The sequence below is a fragment of the Oryza glaberrima genome, chromosome 4 (assembly GCF_000147395.1).
Source record: "Oryza glaberrima chromosome 4, OglaRS2, whole genome shotgun sequence".
In the NCBI taxonomy this organism is placed as follows: domain Eukaryota; kingdom Viridiplantae; phylum Streptophyta; class Magnoliopsida; order Poales; family Poaceae; genus Oryza; species Oryza glaberrima.
The window spans coordinates 20,540,869-20,565,933 of record NC_068329.1 but is presented as its reverse complement, the minus strand read 5'-3'; the positions used below and the strand labels follow the sequence as shown (position 1 = coordinate 20,565,933).

General features: G+C 44.0%; 4 protein-coding genes across 6 annotated transcripts; 2 read left to right on the top strand and 2 right to left on the bottom strand.

Annotated features, from left to right (window-relative positions):
- Positions 1–98: 98 nt before the first annotated feature.
- Positions 99–3,803, bottom strand: LOC127769521 (probable disease resistance protein At4g14610). Its single transcript, XM_052295109.1, has 2 exons — positions 679–3,803; positions 99–203 (listed from the first exon to the last, which is right to left on the bottom strand). Exon 1 carries the CDS (start codon positions 3,658–3,660, stop codon positions 853–855), a length of 2,808 nt encoding a protein of 935 aa, XP_052151069.1. The 5' UTR covers positions 3,661–3,803; the 3' UTR covers positions 99–203; positions 679–852.
- A 4,144-nt stretch (positions 3,804–7,947) lies between these two features.
- LOC127770307 (protein FATTY ACID EXPORT 1, chloroplastic-like) lies at positions 7,948–10,569 on the top strand. The gene is made up of 6 exons (XM_052295968.1): positions 7,948–8,155; positions 8,891–9,095; positions 9,627–9,794; positions 9,928–9,974; positions 10,052–10,092; positions 10,183–10,569. The coding sequence occupies exons 1-6, from the start codon at positions 8,036–8,038 to the stop codon at positions 10,271–10,273; spliced, it is 672 nt and encodes a 223-aa protein (XP_052151928.1). The 5' UTR covers positions 7,948–8,035; the 3' UTR covers positions 10,274–10,569.
- A 622-nt stretch (positions 10,570–11,191) lies between these two features.
- LOC127770309 (small nuclear ribonucleoprotein SmD1a) lies at positions 11,192–14,766 on the top strand. 3 transcript variants are annotated; one of them, XR_008016928.1, is made up of 6 exons: positions 11,192–11,343; positions 11,484–11,560; positions 12,712–12,903; positions 12,992–13,095; positions 13,188–13,248; positions 13,455–14,766. XR_008016928.1 is itself a non-coding variant. In XM_052295971.1 (5 exons), exons 1-4 carry the CDS (start codon positions 11,330–11,332, stop codon positions 13,051–13,053), a joined length of 345 nt encoding a protein of 114 aa, XP_052151931.1. In that variant the 5' UTR covers positions 11,192–11,329; the 3' UTR covers positions 13,054–13,095; positions 13,188–14,766. The 3 variants fall into 3 exon arrangements, 2 of the variants coding, with proteins under 2 accessions (XP_052151931.1, XP_052151930.1); XM_052295971.1 differs by having other exon boundaries at positions 13,188–14,766; XM_052295970.1 differs by having other exon boundaries at positions 12,992–14,766.
- Positions 14,767–15,271: 505 nt separating this feature from the next.
- On the bottom strand, positions 15,272–17,732 carry LOC127770308 (ras-related protein Rab-2-B-like). The gene is made up of 6 exons (XM_052295969.1): positions 17,458–17,732; positions 17,214–17,353; positions 16,711–16,793; positions 16,362–16,566; positions 16,212–16,280; positions 15,272–15,619 (listed from the first exon to the last, which is right to left on the bottom strand). The coding sequence occupies exons 1-6, from the start codon at positions 17,501–17,503 to the stop codon at positions 15,527–15,529; spliced, it is 636 nt and encodes a 211-aa protein (XP_052151929.1). The 5' UTR covers positions 17,504–17,732; the 3' UTR covers positions 15,272–15,526.
- Positions 17,733–25,065: the final 7,333 nt, after the last annotated feature.

The following is a 25,065-nucleotide window of genomic DNA, read 5'->3' as shown; positions in this document are numbered from 1 at the left end:
GAAAAATGGGGATTCTTTTTGCTTGGAAAAGAGAAAAAAAAAGTGAGATGTGAATAGTTTTACCGAGAAGCACTGATTGATTGAGTGATTGAGCCGGAGGCCAAGGTATTTTTCCAGTCCTCTGCTTCAGTCGCACTCCATGAGCAATGGATAATTCAATTCAGTTCAGACAGATTGTTTACTTCTTCCATGGATCATATTGTCTGATGATGAGGTTGATGGGAAAACGTCAATATGCAACTCTAGCATGTTATATAAATGGTCATGAAAATTCAGAGAAAAAAAAATCTATAACAACGCTGCACCCAAAAAGATTGTGTGCTGTCTAAACTTCAGAAAATCATGTGAAATTTCTGAATTTTAACCATGAGTTGCACAACTGTACCAAAGAAGGCTAGAACCCAGAAATAAAACCTGTGGATCTGACACTTTGATAGATTATAGAACTGTAGATCAATATTCTCAGTTAAGACTCCACGAGAACACGAAGTTACATCAAATGGTGTTATGTGTTTGCATCAGTAAAGAAATTTGTTGTTTGATACAGCAAAAGTAGCAGTGGTATAAAAATCATGAATGCAACTATTGATGTCCATATAGGATCTATTTGATCTAACAGGCTGAATACTCAGTATTACCATGTTAGCAATTCCCAGTGCTAAAATAAATGCCATCTACCTTATCAACCTCGCGGTAGCTGGTATTACAGTATTACTGATGCCACATTTCCCACCTATAAATTGGCATGAAAACAAACTGTTCCGTTCAGTCCAGACTGAACCACCAATCAGTAGCCGTGGAACACCAATACAAGCGGCGTCAAATTAAAGTGAGGGATTGTCATCAAGGAGGTTAGGCTAATGGTTTCACGGAAGACAAGAAAACCGTTTTCAGATTCTCATCCTCCCATACTAGCTTGTTCCACCATGTCTGTGTACACTGGAGTTCTTTCAGGCATCCTGCCACAAGATTAAGCTTCTTGAGCCTGCTGCATCTGACTACTTTGAGGCTCGCCAAGCTTGGGAAATTCACTGCTATGGATTCAGGGCCTATGCTTCTCATGTTTGGCAAGTCGTGCAACTCTAACTCCTTGAGGCTTGGAAAGACCGTCTCCGCAGGCGATCCATGGCTCAATCCTTCTGTGTCGTAGGATATAAGATGCTCAAGAACACTGCAGGATGAAATGCTCAAGGAGGATAAATACTCCAGGCTGCCACCCTGCCAAACAATCTTGGCCTTTGGGAGCTTGCGAAGGATGATACTTTGGAGAGAAGGCAGCAGGGGTACCAGCTTGCGGCAATCCATGTCCAATGACTGGCTAGTCTGTGGACGATACACGCTGTCAACGTCCAAAGGCTTATCGGGCACCCTGTAACGCATCATGCTGACAGTCCGATCAAGTGACCATGGTTGCTCGCCCTTGTATTCACCTCCGGTAATAATGACATTCTCCAGGTTGCAGCAGCCACTGATGATGATGCCCTTCAATCTGCTCATGTGCCTCCAGAGGCTGGAAGGCGAAAACTGGATGCTCGGCAAGTCGCTGCAGTCCTGGACATGCAAATTCCGCAAGTGCTCTGCGAGATGAGGAGACTGCGAGAGCTTCTCCAGAGAGTGGAGCGTTTGCACGGATATGTCAAGCATCTGCAAGCTTTTCAGGCTCTCGAGTTCGCGCAGGTTGACGCGTTGCCGGAGGTCGTGCCGCCTTCGTTTTCTTGAGTCACCGGACTCAGGCTCACAGCTTCCGACGTCCATCCAACTGCTCCAGCAGTGGTCCATGCACAGGACCTGCAGCGCCGTGAGCGGGTTTAGCACGCCGGCGGCAATGGTTTGGACGGGCACATTGGACAGCAACAAGAATCGCAAGTTCACCAGGGCTCCTATTCCAGCGGGCAAGGACCGGATAGTCGTGTTGTTGAGACGAAGGTACTGCAGGGTGACAAGCAGGTTGATCTCGGAGGGCAATGCGGTGATCAGCGTGTCCGATAGGTCCAGCAACCTGAGACAAGGCATGAAGCTGAAGAAGTCGTGGCATATCCTCCCCAGCAGCCGGTTGCTCTGGAGCAGCAACGTTTTCAGAACAGAGCACGTCGGTGCATCATTCAGCTCGTTGATGCCAGTCCGCATCAGTGACACCCTCTCAGCGCCTGTCCATTTATCCGCCCGTGGCGCGGCGCTTGTCACAAGACCTGCTCGGACTAGCCACTTGTTGTCAATCCTGCCGCAATCTGCAACCACCCACAAGGCCATGGCTCGCACCATGGGATGCATGGTGACATGGTAGTCACCGGCTGCTTCCAGCAGAGAGGAGGTCACTAGGATACCAAGCATGTAGTGGCCTTTGTTGTAGAGATCATCCATGTCATCAGCAGACACATCGCTCACAAATCCTTCTCCGATGAAGCTCTCGACAAGTAATTCCTTGGACGTCTCTCCCGAGAACAAAGAGCAATACAGGAGGCAGATCCTGAGGCTGTCGTCCCGTAAGCTGTCATAGCTCCGCTTCAGGCTGACGAGGAGGTTGGCCTCGACGCCGTCGAGCTGCCATGGCGCCAGATTGAGCACGGCCATGCTATGTTCCCACTCCCGCGTTACCCTTTTGCAAGCCATGGCCCGTGCAACCGTGATGAGACCGAGGGGCAGGCCGCCGCACCGCGACGCCATCGCCTGGGCAAGCGGCTGGATCTCCCTGCTGGTGACGAACGCGTTGCCCACCTTGTTCTTGAACAGCTCCCACGAATCGGCCGCGGACAAACACTCCACCTTGATCTTCCTCGTCACGTCCATCTGGTCGCACACGTGCTCGAGCCGCGTCGTCAGCAGCACCTTGCTCTTGCCGTGCCGGCCGGGCACGGGGACTCCGAGCTCCGCGAGGTTGAGGGGCTCCCACACGTCGTCCAGGAGGAGCACGAAGTTCCACCGGTGGAGATACGTGCACAGGGCGAGCGCCTTCTCCTTGGTGCTCTTCCCGTCCTCCCACCGGAGGCCTAGTCGGCCGCCGATGGCCTTCTGGACGGCGCCCGCGCTGTAGCGCTCCGTGACCTCCACGTAGATGACGAGATGTATGTCCATGGACGCCGCGGACGCCGAGAGGAAGGTGTTGTTGAAGTGGTGCAACAGGGTGGTCTTCCCGACGCCCGGCGCGCCATAGATGCCGATCACGCTGGTGCCGCCCTCCTGGAACGCATTCGCGACCCGCGCCAGGAGCGCGTCCAGGCCGATCGACGGGGCCGCCGTCGGGAGCACCTCCGTGCAGGCGAACACGGGCGCGTCCGCCACCTTCTGGAAGGTGGATCTTTGCTCTACAAGTGACACGGCTTCGGCGCGCGCCTCGTCGGCGTGCTTGCTCAGCCGGTAGGCTGCACGCAGGCCAAGCCCCCCCGCCGCCGCCCCTCCTCTAGGGAACTCCGCGACGATCCCGATGGCACGAACCAAGAGCGAGGCAACGGCTTCGAGCCAGTGGCTCACCTGGTTGGTCGCTTCCATGCCCTGCCTCTCCGCTAACCTCACCTCTTTCATCACATCGTCGCGCTGGCTCTTCAGCCATCTAGCCTCGGACTCGAGCGCCCGGATGTAGGATTCGCAGAACAAGATGTAGCCCACCGTCCGCGTGAACAAGTTCCGCAGAGGCCGGAAGATGTTGTCAATCGCGAATTCCATTCTGCAATTCAGCGATAGTACTGGAGTGGCAAGAACAGGATGTCGAATCTAAAAAAACGAGAGGTTAGAACTCAAACAGATCTCCTAAACCAGATCGATCCGGCGGAGTGGCACTGCCGGAGTGGGGGAGAAGATTAGGGCTTTCTGACTTAGTCAACGCTCGTTTAGCCTTGTGCTATTTCTACATGCATATATTTGGCATGGGCATGAGATGGTAAAACTAGTGAAGTGCCTGCTGTGACAATGTTAAGGTCTGTTTGGATCATGTAGTTCTGTACTGAAATTAGTCTCTGGATTAAAAATTTTAGGGGTTGTTTGGATGGGGCTAAAAATTTTTAAGTCCCCGTCACATCGGATGTTTAGATGCTAATTTAGAGCATTAAACATAGACTAATTACAAAACTCATTTCATAACCTTGGACTAATTCACGAGATGAATCTATTATGACTAATTAATCCACGATTAACCTATGTGATGCTATAGTAATCATTGGCTAATTATAGATTAATTAGGCTTAAAAAATTCGTCTTTCGAATTAGCTCTCACTTATAAAATTAGTTTTTATTATTAGTCTATATTTAATATTTCAAATTAGTGTGCAAACATGGATTCAAACCCCACCTTAGTCCCCTACCGTTTGGATCTAGGGACTAAAAGCACGTGGATCGAGGGAGAGAGAAAAGAGAGGATGTCACTTAAGTACCTCTAAGAGAGACTAATGGATTTTAGTCTCGATATGTACTTTTTAGTCTCTTTTAGAGCATCAGCAACTTATTAGCAGTAATCTATTCCCAAAATTTGATTTTTGGGATTCCTAAACTAAAAATAGAAAATGAAAAAACTTCTCGCTCCAAGAGATAGCCTAAATTCAATCTCTAAAATTTAAAAGTGGACCCTTCTGTTAAACTAGCGCTCGCGCGGGAAGGAGAGGAGAAGGGTGGGGAATTAGAGAGAAACACGCGAACAGGAGATTGAGAGTCGCTCTCTCACCCTCAAATCCACAAAGCGAAATATATGGGGATGGAACTCTAAAACTAGTGCAAGGCGCTATTGGGGTTCTGTTGGATCCAATTTTCTCACTAATATTACTGAGTTTTGGGAATGAAATAGATTGATTGTTGATGATGCTCTTAGTACCTCAGTTTGAATTTTTAGAGACTGATAGATTAGTCCTATATACCAAACAGAGTCTAACTACTCGTATACTAGTCTCTTGAAGTGCCTGTTGTGTTTTAAAAAGAAAAAAAAAAAGAACTACTTGTACTCTTGACTCCATATAAAGAAAGGATGCAACTTGCATATGAGTAAGAAAATACCATTGGCAGTAGAAGCAACGATCACAATTGAAAACGTAACAAGCAACTTGGGTACAAGTCAGAAATTTAATATTGAAACTATCACCTACTCCTGCTAAATTTAATATTTAATATTTTAATATTACTACTAATATGTACTCCCTCTGTGTAAAAAAAAACCCAATTATATGTTTGAATCTGTCATTTACTCCTATTTCCTAAAATGAACCCAACATAAAAAAAAAGCAACCGCATATCCGTTGATTTTACATATCGTGCTAAAATAATACATATAGAACATTAAGAGCGAGTACAACAGCAGACTATAAGTCGGTTATAAGCATATGTGGAGAAGAGAAGTGGACTACAGTTTCGCAGCAAGCTGTAGCACAGACTTCAAGATGTTATAGGGATAATATTTAATCAAACATTTGAAATTTCAACCATCATTAATTTCTCAAATGATTAGTTAAAAAAAGGATATAAGTAGATTTTCCTAAAAAGTAATCATCATATCATAAATTTATCATATTTTATAGACTTTCTAATAATAAAACGATTTTTTAAAAATTAAAGTTTGATTGAATATTGTCCTATGTGTAAAATATTTACGACAGAAAAGGTGATATTTTTTATAGATGAGATCCCCTTCAATCTATCTATCTATATTTTATTTATATAGCTCTATATATACTAATCAGGAATTACGAGAAAATAAGATTTCACTATCTATAAAGCAATCTATCTTTAGTTTATACCTTTGTATATAATTGTTTATATTTAAATAATATTTTAAAAGTGAGAAACTATAAATTTTAAAATCAACATCTGTCAAATCGTGAAAAACACTATAATCACGACTCCAAACGAGAAAGGATTTACTAGGTGGGAATTCGATAGAAGTTAATTCTGTAAATTTCTTCATAGTTTCATGTAAAAATTCAGAATTTTAAGCATGAATTGGGTCCTATTTGAAAGATTAGCCCACATAGCTAATTTTAAGAGCTAATGTTTATTCTTGAATTGGTAGGACATTAGCCTATGATGACATGTTTGAAGCCATGGGCTAATTCAGAGCTAAAAGGTAGAAAGGGAGTAGAGAGAGAGAGGGAGATATAATTGCTTTTTGATGGTCCCATGGAAAATTAACCCCATTAAGGCATCTACAATGTAAGACACTTTTAGAGTGCCCTCACTTACTGAGGGTACTCTAGGGGTACTCACCTCTACAATGCAGACCACGTCTGGGTAGCCCAATGAGTGTCCCAACCCAAAAAAGCCCCTTTCTCTCCTCTTCCTCTCTTTCCTATTCTACCCCTCTCTTCCCTCTCTCTCTTTCTCCCTCCACACGACCGCACGCGCGTTCCTCTCTCCCTCCGCCCGTCGTTCCACTCGCCGCCTTCTTCCCTCTCTCTCGCCGCCGCCTGCCGCCTGCCGCCTTCGCTCGCCTCCCTCTCCCTCTCCCTCTCCCTCTCCCTCTCTCTCCCGCTACCACCCCCGAATTGAGCGCACAGGGCGGAGGGAGAGAGGAACGCGCATGCGGTCGTGCGGAGGGAGAAAAAGAGAGAGGGAAGAGAGATCCGGGGGCGGCGGCGGGCAGTCGTCGTCGTTTGGTGGCCGGAGCGGCAGATCCGGGATGGAGGCGACCAACGGCGAGCGGCGCACGGGGCGGAGGCGGCAGTCGTCGTCCCTCTCTCTCTCTCCCATGGAAGGTGGTGGCGGCGACCCCGGAGGCGGCAGATCTGGCGCCGCCGTGGCCGGATCTGGCCCCCCGGCAGATGGAGCGGCGCCGGCCACGCCGCATCGAGACGGTAGCGGCGCCGACGGTGGCCACATCGACGATGGCGCCGTCATTCTTCACCGTGCTCGCCGACGCTGCCTCCCTCCTCGCCCTCCCTTCTTCTCTCCGACGACGAGCGGCCGCATTGAGGAGACGGTGGCGATGCCGGCGGTGGCCGCATCGACGTTGGCGCCGTCGCCTTCTACACAGCGCTCGTCGACGCCACCTCCCTCCTTGCCCTCCCTTCTTCTCTTCGGCGGCGAGCAGCGCCTCTGCCTCGCCCTTGACGCGTGGGCCGGTGACAGAAGGGAGATGGGTGGAAGAGGAAATCGAAGCTCTGTGGTGCGTCGCCTCAAGAACCTACGTACGCAATGGGTTGCTTCGCCCCGTCCCCCAAGCGATTGAGCGACGCGTCCCCTAGCAGGGGCGTGCGTTCCATCCCGGGGGACGACGCGGACGGAAAGCCTAACAGACAACGCTAGGGGGACGGGCCGAAGCACCGCATTGGTGATGCCCTTAGGTCATCTAGTTTCCATAGCATTAAATACATTGACACATAAGCAAAAATCCTATGTGGCAAGAGAGTTAATGATGAGAGAGGTAAAAAGATGAAGAAACCATTTCTACACAAGAACGAATAAAATTAAGGGGATATGTGGATAAAAGGAGAGAGAAGAGAGGTGATTAGATGGGAATTTAATTTGAAGACATCCATTGAATATATAGTTATATGTCTAGATTCATTAACATCAATATTAATGTGGTAAATTCTAAAATGACTTATATTGTGAAACGGAGGAAATATATGACATGGCAAGTATAGAAACTGCTGGGTTGGGGATGGCCTTAGCATCTTTTGAAGGGGCTATGTTTTAAGAGGGTTAATTCACTTTAGTTCCAAATTAGCCCATATGTTTGAATCTTGGAGGCTAATTTAGAACTAACAAGTGGGGGTTAATAATTAGCATATGGAATCTAACGGGGCCCTGCACAATGCCACCAAGAAACCCGTTATGAAACCTATGGACAACTTTGATCGCTTGTAGACCGTTGATCAAAATTCTTTGTTCAGACCCCTTCGCTGCTAGCAAAGACCCCTTCGCTGCTAGCAAAGCGCCAGATCCTTTGCACTAGTCCTTGATCTGGACCGTCAATATAGAAATCCGACGGCCACAGTCTACAAACCGTCGACCCAACGCCCTGCGTTCTTCGACACCCTCCCAACCCTTCACCCTTTCTCTCGCGGCTCGTTTGGTTGGGGGAATTTTCCAAGGATCCCGTTTCCGTTTCGAGGTGCCCATGGCGCTGGCGGCGCAGCTCTACGGATCGGCGGCGGCGGCCGCGTACCGGAGACTTCCACTCTACGGAGTTCCTTCGTCATGCCGGTGGCCGCGGACTCCTCTCGCCGCTCTCCCGAAGGTAAAGCCCCGATCCAAGCGGTAAACCCTATCTGTCAGTGCAGTGAGTGATCTGGTGTTCTCGTTCGCTGCATGTTCGATCATTCAAGGTGTCGTGTTCGCTGTTGTTGGATGAAAAGCATTAGATCCCGAATAGGTGAACAAAATGGTTCTTTGGTTATGTTCAATTGGTTAAGCTGCTGATGTAAATTTGACGAAATAAACATGCTACTGTTGTTTGATGAAGGGTAAATTTTCTTGTACGGAGTTTTGTTTCTTGAGCTCTTGTCTTCTGATGTCCTCCGAACATGCTAAGGTATCAAGTACTCCATCTGTGACATTATGTATCCATGTTCTAGTTGAAAGGAACTCAAGAAGAAAGAAAGAAACTATTTTTAATTTCTTTTGAATGTTCTGTTATCGGAGGAATACTCTATATTTCAAGGATTACCCGTGTAAATAAATGGATTTTCTTGGATGTATTGCGAGGGATGCACTTTGGCATGGATCACCTATGTAAATAAATGGGTTTTGTTGCATGTATCGCGAGGAATGCACTTTGGCATCTATACTCCAATTTCCCCCCTTCTGGAAAATGCACATGATAAAGTTTTGATTTAACCTGTATATCTATGTAGGAGCATTCCTTGCTAATAAATTTTGCATGGAGTGTAATTGTATAACTACTAGAATTATTTTTTTTATCAAAACAATTGAAAGCAAAACAGTTAACTGTTTACCTATTATGTTGCTTCAGCTTTCCATCTCCACCGGTGGAATGGGTATGAATCCGTTTGGTGTTGGTGCTAAAGTTTCAATAAAATGTACAAATGGGACCACTCAGGTTGATGAGTTAAACTTCAGATCAAATCAAACTGAGGAATTAGTAGAAGGAGATGCAGATACTGTTACCCAGAAGAGGAGTGCAAAAATCCATGATTTTTGCCTTGGGATCCCTTTTGGTAAGTTTGAATTTCATGATTGTAGAACCCTGATGTCACCACATTGATTTGCACTAGCAGAACTCATATATTGTGATGTGTTGTTCTTTTCCTCCTTGTTTGATAAAGAAGTGTACAAACAACTAATTGCAAGCAAAGATGAGCTTTTAATTGCATAATTGCCTGGAAATGCTGTCACATGTTTGGTACCACAAGTTTCAGAAACACCTCAGTTTTTATTATGCAGCAAAGCTCTTGAAGTTTCTATTACATTGATACGAGGCATCAGATAAATAGTCTTGAATCAGTGGAAATAATACTGCCATTACTGCTCTGTTTCGTTTTCACACTTAAATGTTCCTTATTCCTTGAGTATTTCCAGGCATGCAGTTATTTTTTTCTCAGCAGGTTCATCTTTAACTTTTGGCCTGTAAATTATGTGGATATAATGGTGAAAATATCAATTTTGTTATCTTGATTGTATCTGCATAACAAATAACAAAAACACATTCTTTTACGAGGGGAGTAACAATGATTCATATGATAGTGCAGGTGGTCTTCTATTCTGTATGGGGCTTCTAGGATACATTTTTTCAAGAAGTACCATAAGCCTTGTTTTAGGTGTTGCACCAGGGCTCGCCACGCTCTTTCTTGGTACCCTCAGTCTTAAATTCTGGAGGAGTGGAAAATCCAGTTTCATATTTATCTTGGGCCAAGCAGGTGGGTCCTTGCCTCCTTGGGTCAAGTATCACTATACTAAGCCTGCTGTTACTAATATCTGTACTGAATTAATGTAACCATGATCATACACTCATACACATCACTAATTGACCAGTTCTTTGTGATTTTGCAGCAATTTCTGCTGTTCTAGCATGGAAGTATTCCCATGCCTACATCTTGGTAACCACCGTTATTACCTTCCCGTTCTTATGTAGCGTAACATCTTAGTTGCACTGATCTTTATTTTGTTTGTGCAGACAAATAGAATCCTCCCCTGGGCCTTCTATGCATCTCTGAGGTATTGCGCTCTCTATTGTTCATCTGAAGCCCTTCTTTTTGGGTAGAAGAGGATATGATATATTGCTACTCTGTCTCCAAAATGGTGCAGCACTGCCATGGCTTGTTTCTACGCTTATGTGCTGCTCTCCGGAGGAAATCCACCACCTAAGAAGAAGATGGCAGCAACTCCATCATCATAGAGCAGGATCCAGGCATTTTCTTAGTGATTAACGCGACAGGATGATTTGGCCTTTGTGCCTTTTAATGCTTTGTCTGCAAGTATAACAGAATTTTGAGTTATCATCCCATTTGTATATTCCCTAATCTTACATTCTCTGTGGATTTTGGTTGTTGTAGCGTGAAGCTTTTTGAACAAATAATTCTGCAGGATGGCAATCCATCCTTACTGAACATTTTGCTCTTTTTTTTTCCCTCCAAGAGCATAAATAAAGGATATGTGTTTATTTAACGTGCTCAGTGGTTTCTTTTGTCATTGGAGTTAGTATTAGGCCACTCCCAACGGGAGTTTCATCCCCATTAAATTGGGTGCCATGTCAGTAATTTTATGATGTGGCATGAAATTAATAAAGTGAGAGATGAAATGAGTTTCATCTTTCAATATAGTTTGTCTCTTGTATGTACTACCTATGAAACAACAAATAATGAAACCATACAATTGTACGAGCTATTTTGATCATCAATTAAATGTCTTGTTGCTTATGACACTTTTGGGACAAAAAAAATAACACCTTTCACTGTGAATGGCCTAAAAATTCTAGCTAGCTGATCGGGGTTCTGACTCTACCCATCACGATTTAAATCCTAATGTCACGAGTATTATACTCAAGTAAGTGGATTTTCAATAAAAAATTAGTAAGACCGAGAGATTTATTGCTAGTCTCCATCTTTTTTAGCGTGTGTTAGAGGGAAACACGTTTGGAGTTGAATAGAAATTTGGCTACATTTTATACTAACTAGTCGGCAACTCTTGTTATAAATTCATCTTTTCGAAAGCAAATGAAGCCTTTGTAGTGGATTTGTGAAATACTTGGTTAAATCTAAGCCTCTTATCAGCCACAGAAAATGAAGCCCAATAACGGCCCAAGTTAGCCAACAAGACCAGCTTTGGCGTCTTGGCCAGATCAAACTAGGGTTTTGCTCCTCCCGCTCCGAGAAAGCGAGCAGCTCGAGCTCCGCCGATTCCCACCCGTGGCTCGTCGCCGCCTCCGCCTCCGCTCCTCCCTCCCGCCGCCAAGATGAAGCTCGTCAGGTGAGGCTCCGGTTCTTCTCCACTTCGTTCTGTCCCGTTTCGTTTCCCTGTGTGTCTTCCCTTTGCTGATCCGTATGGTGCAAATTTTCCCCCGCGAATTTTTTTGGTGCGGATTTGGGGCGTGGGGGGTTTCGCTGCAGGTTTCTGATGAAGCTGAACAACGAGACGGTCACCATCGAGCTCAAGAACGGCACCGTCGTCCACGGAACCATCACCGGTAAGCTTTTCACCTCGCCCACAGGCCACAGGTCGCAAGTAGGGAATTTTTGAAAAATTTAGGGGCTCTCCCTGGTGCTTGTGTTCCTAGGATTTATTATATGTTCCGATTCGACATATGGCCATATGGGAGAACAGTTGGATGTGTTTGTGCTGCATTTTGTTTGTTTGTGTGGCACGGTTTTCTGATGCTTTTGCAGTTAAAACAGTAGGAATTACTACATTATACTTCTAAAACAATGTTCTTCAGTTTCATAGATGGTTTGATAAATATGAATAATAGTGGAATGTTCAACCTGAAAGTGTGGTGGCATGGATAAGTTGGTGTTGAGAATTCATAATATGTGATGGGATATTCTAATGGACTTGGCTGCCAAATTGGGATATTTCTAACTTATGTTGACCCTATAATGAGTATTTTTACCTGTGTGGTGTAGCAGTATGTCAAGAATGATTTCATATAAAATTACATTTACATACGTAATACCAAATAAATGCATTATCAAGACATTTTGTGGAGGATTTAACAAAACTAATTTGATGTTGTAGATGTTGATGCATTTTTCTGTAAACCTGGTCAAAGTTTGAGAAGTTTGACTTATGACAAAACTAAACACCTTACAATATGAGATGGAAGGATTAAATAAATACTACATTGTATTGCTGAAATAATGTTCTTTTGGTTCATAGATGGTTTGATTAATGCGAATTACATGGGGTTTGTGGACGTTCATCAATCTATCTTTTTGTGAGGGTCACTGCTGAGTGCTGAGTATCACAGTTTGGGGATGGAATTATTTGAGTTCTCCCTAGGTCTATCAATTAAAAAAAAAAACAGCCTGAAAGTGTAATCACATAGATAAGTTGGTGTTGAGAATTGAAAGTATGCAACGGGATGTTCTAATGGACCGGGCTCTAAAATTACGATTTTTCTAAGCTAGCCTCACCTAACTTTTGTTGGCCCCATAATAAGTCTCCTTTACCTATGTGGTGTGGCTGTGTGTCAAGATTGATTTTATAGACAATAGGAAACGGAGATGTTTGGATATTTTTCATGTTTCTAGCTTTCTTCATGTTGGTTGAGGTGTTTTTAGGTGGACAAGGCTGTTATGTCCTGGAATGTTTCAATTCTGATTCATCAACCTTTTGCAGGTGTGGATATAAGCATGAACACCCACTTGAAGACTGTTAAGCTCACATTGAAAGGGAAAAATCCTGTAACCCTTGACCACCTCAGTGTGAGAGGAAACAACATTCGCTATTACATCCTCCCTGATAGCTTAAATCTGGAAACTTTACTAGTAGAGGATACCCCGAGAGTCAAGGCTAAGAAGCCAACTGCAGGTATGAAAAAGTTCCCCTACCCATCTAGTTTTGAGTTTGATCGATACAAGAACTATCAATTGACCTACCAATCTTCGTTTGTAACCAGGGAAACCTTTGGGGCGTGGGCGCGGACGCGGTCGTGGCCGTGGTCGGGGCCGGGGGCGCTGAGCTTTGTTATTCCCTGTTTTGTGAAGCTCTTGCAGTGCAAAAGTATTTCAATTCTATTAGAACAGAGATGCCAATCTCAGTAGTTCTTGCTGTGGAATCATCCTGGCATTTGACCTAATGTTCATGTCTATCAGGTTACATCATTCATAATGAACATGGGCGATGCCTTTTCTCAGACCTTCGAGATTTTAAGTGGTATGTTGTTAGTTTGGTTATTTTAATATAATTCTTCTGCCTTAATACTGAGTAAGTGCTTGAAATGTCTTGATCTATTAAGCATGTCTGGTATGAACTTTCAACCTTGGCCTTTGGTGCTGTTTTCTTATCTCAAAAGACAAAAGGAATACTACTAGTAGTTTGTTTTCTTCATAAATCATAATCATTCTTCCCCCATTTGGTAGGTTGTTCATGTGATTTGCTGGGCTGTCAGCAGTAGCTAAATTCCTAAGTTAAAACCGTGTAAATGATACTCCCTCCATTTCACAATGTAAGTCATTCTAACATTTCCCACATTCATATAAGTGTTAATGAATCTAAATATATATAGATGTCTAAATTCATTAACATCTATATGAATATGGGAAATGCTAGAATGACTTACATTGTGAAACAGAGAGTATGTAAGATTGAAGTTGCTGGTGGTACTCTTCAACTCATGCTCGGTTCGCACGCAGTCTCTGGACCCCCTCGAATCCCTTTCCTTTTTTCCCCTCTTTTGTGCCTTTGATTCTGCGGGCGCCGTGCTGCTTTGCCTATCCACCAGGAGTTGCGACAAGCGCCGGTGATTGCCTGATTGGCCGGCCGATTGCTTTGCTTTCCCATCGAAGCAATTACGCTGTCGCGATCGCATTCACTTCTGCAACCTGGTCAGCCAATTCATCCCGTGGTCACTGCTCGGCAAACGGCATTATCATGTCCTAATGATCTGATCGCCCCATTTAGAAATGGCAAGGCGACACATGTTGCTCTCCCAGAATTAACTCCTTTCACCCACGATACACTGCAAATACTACTAGTACTTGATAACCATCATCCTGGTCTTTATGGGCAGAGCCATGTCCATGTGTCCGCGATTAGTCCAGTCCATACAGTCGTCCGGCTATCTGCAACCGAAGATTCCGGGCATGGCAAAAAGGTAGTAACACTCCAAAGAGTCCAAACAGTCACCAAGCTTTAGCTATAGTAGCTAACTTCTCCCTGAAGCGACACTGCAGATACCATGCCATCCAGGAGAGGCACAAGGACGACACTTGTGCATGCAGCGGCTTCTCTCCGATAAAAAGGGCGTGCGGCTTGGGCTGTCCGGCGAGAGAGGGGTGCAGCAGTGCAGTGGAGAGGCATGTGCAAGCTCAAGTTCAACAGGGAGAGGGTGGGGTGCTACCTCCTGGTGATCCTGGTGGTGGCCCTCCTCATCGGCGTCCTCTTCGGCCTCGGCGTCTTCCGCCACGGCTACGAGCGCTTCAAGGACCTCGGCCGCAACCACACCTGCTACGACTGCAACACCGGCTGACGCTTTCTCGATCAGCTGCTCAGGTTTCCAAGTAGCTATTGCTCTGGTGCGGAGTAGCGTCTAAATTAATAAATTCGTGGTTTTTTGGGGGTAGTAGTCGTTGTTGTTTTGGTTTTGTCCTTGGTAGTCGTTGTTGTTTGGTTTTGTCCTTGGTTTCATTCTTGCCAAAAGCAATAGAACTGCTGTTTCTCTCGTGTTGTACACTTGTACTGCCTCATTTGTTCAGTTGTTTCTGTTGTGGTTGTACTGCGTCGATCATTCAGTCAGTACTCATAGGAGAAACAGTTAAATTCACAGACCAATATTAAAGTAATTTTGAGCATGATATGATATGATATGATCAGAATTATGATGCTCTTGCCCATATTACACTGCTACAAGGTTACTATTTAGTAACCTTTTTGATTATATATATGCATCTCCATGTTCCATGCCTTGGTTAAGATATATGTCCACTGAGAAGAAAAGAAGGGTCACCAGCATACCTGAGTATTAAACAACAAAAAAATGTATATATTCCTCACAAAAAAGTAGTTGGATAAACTCAATTACACTTGCACTCCCTCCAGTTCCGCCGTAACCAAAAGCTTCTACTTTCGCACATAAAGCATACAAACGGGCCTTTTAGAACCGAATAAGCTCGTAAATGACTTCAATGATAGACGGTGGCCTGATAATAAACAAAAGCAAATGATTGAAACAACAGGATCAAAGTACCAAATATTCAAACCATGCATTGCTATTGTAATTACACATGCAGACAATAAGAATTCCTAGATGCCAAGTGGCATGAAGCTGTAAAAAAAAATCTAGAGACTACTGTTTATGCACAGCAGACATAAATGAACCGAGTCTTTTGGCATGTTAACACTGGAGCAACTACGTTTCAGTCAGCATCAAGAAGATGATTCCAAGGGTAAGTGGCAGTGTGACACACGATAGACACCCGAGTATATCGTTCCATTAGCTACTGCAGCAGCCACCCCCTTGAGAAGACGAGGAACCAGCACCTCCGGATTGGCCCGGGACCGTGTAACCAAGTTTGATTCCATTAGCCTGCAAATTTTTAAAAGGACACAAAACTCATGCTCAGGTCAATATGTCAATACAGTAGCCAAAAGCAATCACAAGTGCTCTCTTGAGGAGAAGAATGTAGCAGTGCTCTTGCACTCATTTGATTCCTATACCAATATAGAAATCTAAAACACCTCCTTTTCTTCTTTTTTTTTTTTCTTTGGGAGGATAGGCATTTTGTAATACATCTCCTTTTTTGCCATTAAAAGAGGCAAAATGACCATTTTTGGTCCCTCGATCATTTTCGGTTTAATTACAGACTCAGTTTCAAGTTCAGTTATTCCATTCAATTACAGGAAACATTGACCTGAAAATGTATACACAGTTTTTTTTTGTGTGTGCTTCTAGGGCCATGTTAAAGTTTTTGCAGTGCATAAGTTAATTACAGACTCTGTTTCTACTACTTATTCAGTTATTCCTCTCAGGAAAGTTTTGCAGGGCATATGTTAATTAAGAATACACTTATGTTGTATAAATAATGATCTAGTTCACATCAGACATGCTCAGAAGAACAATATAATTTGTGTTTGTAAATTTACCTCAATACATTACATACATTCCTAAAAAACTTTACCTCATTAGATAAATCAAAGACACCATCTTGAATTTTCTTGTATATTGCTCCAGCAGTCTTGACAAAAGCCTGTGTAACAGTTGGGATAAGAAAAACATCTGGAGAAAGCTCTTACTTGCACATATGCACCGATAAGAAAAAACCATTTACCTCCTCAACATTCTGCGCGGTTTTTGCAGACGCCTCCATAAATATCAGACCGTGCTCTTTTGCAAACTGCTCGCCTTCCTCATAGCTCACAGCACGCCTATGAGATAGATCAGATTTATTTCCAACAAGCATTATTGTCATGTTAGCATTCGCATGTTGCCTTGCATCTTCCAGCCAGCTCGCAAGATGATTGAATGTCTCCCTCCTGAAGTCAGTATAACGTAAACATATGTGATCACTCAGGTTAGCAAAGTTTAAAGGGAAATCATGCACTTAAATCAAACCAAAGCCCCTTTTTTTTTCCTTTTTGAGAAATAAACCAAGCAACTTTGACAGATTGGGTAAAAACCTTGTAATGTCATAAACCAAAAGAGCACCGGCAGCCCCTCTGTAGTACGATCTAGTTATCGATCTGAATGACTCCTGGCCTGCCTGAAATGTTGTCAGAGCCACAAAAGCATAAGATGAATGTTTAACTTGACAATTGAACATGCCATCTTATAGGTATCAAGGAAAACTCAAAATAACAGATAGACAATGTAACTTCAAGCCTCACGTTTTGGCTCTCTCATCCAGAGCTAATCTGTACAGAAAGTGATGTGATTAAAAACTGAATTTCAGGTTATCGGTAGTACATTACCAACGGCGAAGCCCGCATAAAGCCATAAACTAGAATGGCATTTTCAATCTCAAACCAAAAGCCACAAGTAATCCAAGTTTACCTAACCAATCCAAGCACTCTCCGCCTCAATTGAACAGCTTGGTAACAGATGGCTACGCTAGAAACATCATCCAATCGATCTACACGAGTAGCAGCAGCAGAGAGAGTTCGAGGCGGGGGGTATAACCAACCGTGTCCCAAATCTGGAGCTTGACGGGCCTGCTGTCGACGGTGATCATCCGGGCGCCGAACTCGACGCCGATGGTGAGGTCGTGGACGGGCTGGAACCGCTTGTCCGTGAACTGCAGCAGCAGGCACGACTTGCCCACCCCTGCTCGCGCGCCCCCGCCGCCACCATCGATCATCAGACACAACAACAACACAGTCATATAGAGGGAAACGAGATTTCTCGTCGGAGGAGGAGGGGGGCCGGACCTGTGTCGCCGATGATGATGTATTTGAAGAGGTAGGCGTACGACATCTTCGCCGCCTCGGCCCGCACCGGCGGCGGCGGCGCGGGGGGTGGTTTACCGCGGCGGATTCGCGGGGCGGGGAGAGGGTGGGATTTCCTTCGTCGGGAAGGAGGCGAGGCGAGGAGAGGAGAGGAGGGTTACGTGGACGATTTGTTTGGCTAATTTTGGGGGCGGTTTGTGTTTATCGTCGTCACGGTCACGGTCGCGGTCGCGTGCGGATTACATCGTGCATTCGAGCTGTTTTTTCTTTTTCTCTTCTCGCGATCCGACGGTAGCGGCCGTGACCCTCACCCAGGCACGGCGCGACGCGGCCCGAAGACGAGGGAGATCGGCCACGCACGCACGGACGCAGATGCCGAACTGGATGTCTGGATTAGAAGCATGTACTACAATAGAGTGGGAGGAGGTGCCGGTTTCCTCCTCGGCTCCGGCTCGCCGCCGTCCGCCGCCCTCCCGAGTGCTGGAAGCGTGAGGGGGAGGAAGGTGGAAGGCACATACGAGCTACACATGTTGATTTAGTCGGTTGGATAGGATCAACGAGCCACATCAGCGAAAAATATCATCAGTATTGTACAGTGAATTAAACTACATCAATTTTAATAGTTTAAGGTGGCAAGATAATGGGAATTGAGGTTGAGAAATACGAATAAGATTGGTGCTGTATGTAGATGAGGGAGTCAAAGTGAACTTATTCCTTCTAAGGCGGGCTGCCTTAGCAAGAAAAGAAATCGAAATCCTCACCCTTTCGTTCCGTAGTCCGTACCCATCACCAGAGGCCGATTATGGCTGAATTCTCACTTGTGGAACGTACTAGCAAATACCCAAGGAAATGGCCCAGCACAGTGCTTGTCTCGCCCATTTACGGAGTAAGTCTATTTTACATCTCTCAAGTCTTGCTCCTCATTATAAATCGCGTCTCTCAACCACGATTTGATTGCTCCTGGTGGCAACTACTGCGTGACCGTGGTGACGTGAGCTCGACGAAGTTGCTGGCTTGGCGGAGTGGAAGGAGAGGGAGGGATGAATGCTTTGTCGACATATGGAACCCGTTGCATTCTTCTTCTTTTTTAAGTCTAGAATACTACCTAAGTACCACGTAGGACAAAACCATCTACAAAATTTTTCATCCAAAAAACCACCCGGGAAGTCTATCTGCACCGATTTGTGAAGGGGGAGGAGACGTTTTACCTGCTTGTGATTGAGGGAGACAATTCGACCAGGTGCGAGAGACGATGGAGGTAAAATAGACTTTATTCTCCGTATACATAGAGACTACTTGAGCCGGAATCCCAGAACACGCGCGAAGGCAAAAACACTCCAAACAAATCGAACGTGTGAGTGAACGTTGTATAGCCGCACCAACCCTACCTGGCTAGCACACGTGAACGTTTGCTGATCGAGGCAGTGGCTCTGCACTCCGCACTACTTACAGTAGTACTCCGTACAGACGTATTACAGTACATCGTACGTGCATGCGCGCTTACCGCCAAGCCTAGCTAGCCTCCTACAGAAAATTAAAACAGTGCTCTCCCCTGCCGGAGAGAGAGAGAGAGAGAGAACGCAGCGTACGGCGTACCGTGCGCACAGCGACGCATCGCTGCAACGTACAGTAGCACGCATCAACGCCGCGCGGGCGCGCGGCCCGTGCTTGCTAGCTAGCTCTCCTGCTATAGACGTAGCCGCGCGTGCACGCGAGTCTCCTCGATCTCGGATCGCCTACTCAGCGGCGGCAGCGCAGTGGCGAGACCACCACGAGCCCAACGGGGAGGGGGGTAAAGCCGAGCCGCGCGGCGAGACCTACTATACGTACGCGTCGCACGCGCGCGCGGCTCGAGAGGAGAGGTTGGTATACGCGCGCGACTGCGCGCGCGGCGGGTGGGGGTTCGTTCGACCACCACACGATCGATGATGCCGCGCGCGCGATGCATGATCGATGAGTACTACACCACTACTATAATGTAGTGTCCGCCGGCCATGGTCAAAAGTTGGTGCTGCGACGACGGCCGCGCCACAAAGTTTGCTAGCTGCTGCTACATGGCCACCATGCACGCATGAACGATCGCATCGATCAAGCTACCTCACGGCGCCGCTCTATGGGGCACTAGCTTAATTAGCTAGGTAGGTCATCGTCTTAACAAAAAACAAAACCATCTAGGCATTTAGTGACCATCATTAGGAAAACGCTAATGATCAACCTCAACCATATATCACGATAGATCGTGATCAAAAGCTTTCCCGTGACCTTTACTGATTAGTCAATGCGTGAGACCGAAAGCTAGCAGCAGGAGAGAGATACACATATATCTAATTCATCGGCCTTGCTCATGCGGCCGCAGCAGCTAGAGGCAGGTTGCATGCGGGGCCTACATACAGTGTACGTGCACGCATGATCTTCCTCCTCCTCCTTTAGGCAGGTCTTGTACGACCTCGTCGCGAATCCGACACCAGCCAGTACGACACATTATGCTACTACTGCAGATCTGCATATGCATGGGTAGATAGAGACGTACGGTGGCGATAGTTTACTTTGACTCGATTGATTATTGGCCGATCGACGACTTGATCCAGAGACATCAACTGTGAACAAAAGAAAATCTATGGCATGCACCAACATGGCACTGGCCCCGTGCAGTACACTGACAGTGCAAATTAAACAGGGCGACGAGCCGGCCACATGCATACTGGATCAGATCATCGGAGAGGCTAATGTAATTGATCAGAGAGACCTGCAGGGGGACACTTGTCGGGTGATTAATCAACACGGACTAGCTAGCTACCAGCAGCTTCTTCCTAATTGCAACACGAGTAGTAGTGACTTTTTGTCATGCTCCTGCACACACAAAGCTTCTGACCACGGACCAGATGGCACCCCCCGGCCTATGGATCTTGGCCAACACTATAGAGAGCCTAGAACATATATTGTTCAGTGGAGGACTTCAATTTGGTCCTGCATTCCCAGAGAGAGTCCTTTTGTTGTCGTTCGGGGTATATATATTCCACGTGTTGAATAATGCTGGAGTAGTGATATTGACGAAACAAATCGAGACGGACAGAGTATAGATCGACATGATCCTCTATAGTACTAGTGCAGTGTGGCAGTTATTAACAGGTATATTTGTTGGGATAGAACCGAACTACTATTAGTGTAAATCACCATATATATTTAGAACTTAATTATTGTCTTATCATCATCTCTATAATTTTGACAATAATTATGTTACATTTTAATCTGATCATAGAGCTATGTCTAATGCTTTTAAGCCCTAGTAATCTCTATAGATAAAATATATGCCCAAGAAATACTACTCCCATGGTACCATAATATAAGAAATTTTATAGGGATGTGACATATTCTAGTACTATAAATCTGAAAAAAGAGCCTATCAGATTCATATTCATAGTACTAAGATATATCACATCCCTCCAAAATCCCTTATATTTTAGTATGGAGGGAGTACTAAATAATAATTAAGAACATCCCTAATTAATACGATGGTCTCTATTCTCTATTGGTAGCATATATATATACTCATTCTTTATATCACTTAGCTTATCATTATTAGCTAAGACAACAAAAATTCAGTCAATTCAGAGGGTAACACTTAGGACCCTCCTCAACCAATATTGTGGAATTCATAGGGTAAGAGCACAGTGCTAGTGTATGACATTTTATAAGAAAAGTGTGGAGGCTCACCTGAAATTAATATTGTTCTTGTTCGGCTATCACCTACCATGCAGCAAGCTATACAAACGCATGATCAATCGATGATCATTGATGAGGAGAAAGCACCACACAAGCTAGAGAATTAGCTTAAGTAAACATATTTCCTGATAAAACATCTCAATCAATCATGAGTAGTACAACCAGGATCCAAAGGAATATGTTTCCCACATGCATGCATGCCTACTAAAAAACCCCCGAAAAAATAATGACAGCATGTAATAACGAACAACACAAATCTAGAGCCAACCATTTTAGCAATTGATTAATCAATTAAGCTCGCTTTCTAGCCGGCGGTTAGGGCCACACCATGTCGCACGTGCAACCAGGGTCAATTATTGACTGTCGATCAGCAGGGAAAAGATTAATTGAATGGTCTCTGTCGACTGACCGATCGATCGACTTGCCGCATCAAAACAACGAAAGCGAGATACATTATCCATCATCATTACCTAAGAAGCAAATTAAGTAGATTTGTGTGTATATGCTCGCTGTCCACATGACATGATTGGCTCTAGCTAGTTGCTTTGTGACAGTACATGTTTTTGTGTGGCAAAAGGGTAAAACTACAGGTGGGTGTGTTTGTTGCTAGCTCGCTCGCTCTGAAATCTGATGGACCAGCTGAACGAGCTAAGACGTAGATGCAGTCATGCACACATGATTTGCTAGCTTTTTGTCAAAATATTGGCAGTTCCTTTTGGGACGTTTGAAAGGACGGCATAGTTGCAAAGGACGGAGTACTACATATATATATTCCATTATCGAGTGATATAAGATGGCATCTTTAGTTGATCTATATATATGCGATTGTTTGATCTGGCCTGTGGTCCTTGACCTTCTTTAGTTTGCAGCCTGAGAGTAAAAGACCAGCTCCTTTGGATAAAAAGACCTATATATCTAGAAGAAAGAGTTATATCTAGCTAAAGTTTTCACGTATATATAACGATAGCACGTACGTGTGGTAGCGATGCGAGCAGACGATCGAGAGTAGGGATGCAAATGGTCTGCTTGGTACGAACCCTAATTACCCACTTAATTGACCTATAAGTACAATATGTTCACGTCATATATATATAGCAAGATAGAATCGGCCTTGGCCATCGTCTCGTCGAAAGTATTGAGAATAATTGGAAGTGTCTATAATTAAATAACCTTTTCTCTTACTCTTCTCAATCCAAAACGTTTGACGTTGTTCGGACCAAGTTTAAACTTAGACTATAAAAAATATACTTAGTTGCAAAATATAAAAAGGAACATATACATTTATGTTTTAAAAAAAACTACTTTCATGATCTCATAAGCTTATTAGATTTTTTATAAAATTAGCATGACTAACAAATTATGGTCAAATAGCATCTCAAAAATCATAAGAAAAAGTTAAAATGTCAGTATTTATTACTCCATCTGTTTCAGGTTATAAGAAGTTTGACTTTGATCAAAGTCAACCTGCTTTAAGTTTGACCAAGTTTCTAAAAAAAGTATTAACATTTTCAACCCAAGATAAATTTATTATGAAAATATATTCAATTATTGATTTGATGAAACTAATTTAGTATTATAGATATTATTATATTTGTCTATAAACTTAGTCAAATTTTAAACATTTTGACTTTAACCAAAGTCAAAACATCTTATAACCTGAAACAGAGGGAGTACATATTTGTGTCTAGATTTAAAATAAAAGGCTGATTTTTTAGACCAGGAAAGTATTTATGTACTCCCACCAATCTACTCTTTTTCTCTCATGATATGTTCAATTTTTTCCTTTCCCTATTTATCCTAAAATAAATTTATTTTTAAGTAATTATTGTATCGGAGTTTGTAAAAAGTAGGAAATAAATTAACTGAAAGTAGATAAAGTGAAAAATAATTACATTGTATTGGTATGTAAGGATATTTTTTATTTTTTTTATATTGTATTGGTATGTATACATGGAATATATATATTTTTTTTAAATGAAAGGAGTAACGCATATGCGTATATATGGTCCATAACCTAGCTAGTGTACGAAAAGTCGAAAAGTAATACTATCTGTATAGCTAGCTACGGTAGTACGGTGCATGTAGTACGTGTACGGAGGGAGTACTGTGCACGTACGTACGTACGCGTGGTATACATATAAAACTGTATAGCTAGCTTAGCCCGGCAGGATCGATCAATGCAGCGAGTTGGCATAGCAGTCGAGTCGGAGCAAACTAAACAGAGTTATAGTCCCCTTACCATCTACATATGGTAAAAAATTTTAGTGGGGTTTTCGTGGGGGCTCTCATCTTCTTCACGGTAGTAGTGGGGGCTCGAAACCCCGCCGCCCTCGTGCTGGATCCGCCCCCATGTGGTGATGATGTGGATACGTATACCTAATAATGAATGCCTGGCTAGCTTCTTATTTGTCCTCATTATGAGATCATACGACCGATGCAGGATTTTCACTAGCTTAGCTTAGCTAGCTACTCCTATACTAGGTGTATGCGTGCACGACAGGACGAAGCGCTTCGTAGAGTCGTACGCACGAGACCGCGCGCGTACGGCCTTCTAGAATAGAAGTCCGTACATCATCTCTACGGTAGTGTCGGTATAGTTTAGATTGCTCTATTTGAAAGCTAATTGTTGTTAGGAGATCCACCAAATTAGATACACTCTTTTGTCATCTAATCTAGCTAGCTGGACGGACGTAATCCTAATGTGTTTGCTTTCATTAGTATAGTATAGTACATCTACATCATCATGCTAGCTAACTAGCTAGCCAACGATCGACACGATATCGTGCAAATTAACGAAACCAACGATAGATTCCAATGGCGAGTTCTGGATCGATGCATATATATACTCCGTATATATATATTTTCCCCGTGTGATTATGGATGGCGGCCGGCAAGATCGTTCAGTTTGTCTCAACGTACGTCGGCTACCTGGATACGCCTAGCTTTGTGCCGCTCGAGCTCGCATTATTGGTGGCAAACGCATTTAGCCTCAAGATAAACAATCTCACACATGGGGAGTGTATATGGATTAATTAATGTATGTACTCTGTCCACTTGATCTTTGATCCGCGCTACTTGTAAAATTTGTCACATCGTTGGACCGGTACGTGATGGATCAATCATGTGTGGATAAGAGAGATCGATCGATCAGCGTGTTGTGATTCCTGCTGCTGGTTGTTTTCCCAGCACGTCTTCTGTCACATTTTGGTGCGTTATGCATCGTCTCTTCTCTTCCTACGTGAGCGAGCGAGCGCTCAGCTCGCGTCACTGCTAACATAAGCCGGAGTATGATTTTAGACAATGGCTTCGACGTTAATGGGACAAGCCCTCTGGAAAACATTTGTTACGCGGTGCCCTGGTTGCACGTCCACATGCATGCACGGCGAGTAAATATATCTATAGCCGTACGCACGTATGTTCGGTAGTACAGTTGGACTATATACCTTCATTTCTAAACATATTATGTTGTTAACTTTTAAATGTAACATTTAACCATTCATCTAATTAAAAAACCAAGTGTTATTTATTTTTTATGATTTGATAAGGACTTATATTTTTTTTTAAATAACAAAAGTGATCAAACGTCGTGTCCATCACTCAAACAGAGTACATACAAGTCCCTTTATTAAGAATTTTTAAGATACACTAAGAATTTTTAGGATTCAAAATTTGTAGCACAATATAAGCATCTGCATGGAAATCCATATATTTTTCAGCCATCGAGTGCTTGAAATTGGGAAGAGAATTTAAGCAAATCAAAATTCAAAATTTGACCATCTAATCAGTACTTCCTCCGTTCTGAAATATAAGGACTTTTAGTTTGTTTAGAGAGTACTAAGATTAGGTCACAAGATTGCTTTTTAGCAC

Bases quoted from the DNA above. Each gene is read 5' to 3' on its own strand.
- LOC127770308 (XM_052295969.1), bottom strand. From the start codon at position 17,503: ATGTCGTACGCCTACCTCTTCAAATACATCATCATCGGCGACACAG. The intron at 17,354-17,457 runs GTCCGGCCCCCC...GCGCGCGAGCAG, and splicing joins CATCATCATCGGCGACACAG to GGGTGGGCAAGTCGTGCCTG. The intron at 16,281-16,361 runs GTAAATGGTTTT...ACTGTTACACAG, and splicing joins CCGCGCAGAATGTTGAGGAG to GCTTTTGTCAAGACTGCTGG.
- LOC127770309 (XM_052295971.1), top strand. The intron at 11,561-12,711 runs GTAAGCTTTTCA...AACCTTTTGCAG, and splicing joins CGTCCACGGAACCATCACCG to GTGTGGATATAAGCATGAAC. The intron at 12,904-12,991 runs GTATGAAAAAGT...GTTTGTAACCAG, and splicing joins GGCTAAGAAGCCAACTGCAG to GGAAACCTTTGGGGCGTGGG.
- LOC127769521 (XM_052295109.1), bottom strand. From the start codon at position 3,660: ATGGAATTCGCGATTGACAACATCTTCCGGCCTCTGCGGAACTTGTTC.
- LOC127770307 (XM_052295968.1), top strand. From the start codon at position 8,036: ATGGCGCTGGCGGCGCAGCTCTACGGATCGGCGGCGGCGGCCGCGTAC. The intron at 9,795-9,927 runs GTGGGTCCTTGC...GTGATTTTGCAG, and splicing joins ATTTATCTTGGGCCAAGCAG to CAATTTCTGCTGTTCTAGCA. The intron at 10,093-10,182 runs GTATTGCGCTCT...AAAATGGTGCAG, and splicing joins GCCTTCTATGCATCTCTGAG to CACTGCCATGGCTTGTTTCT.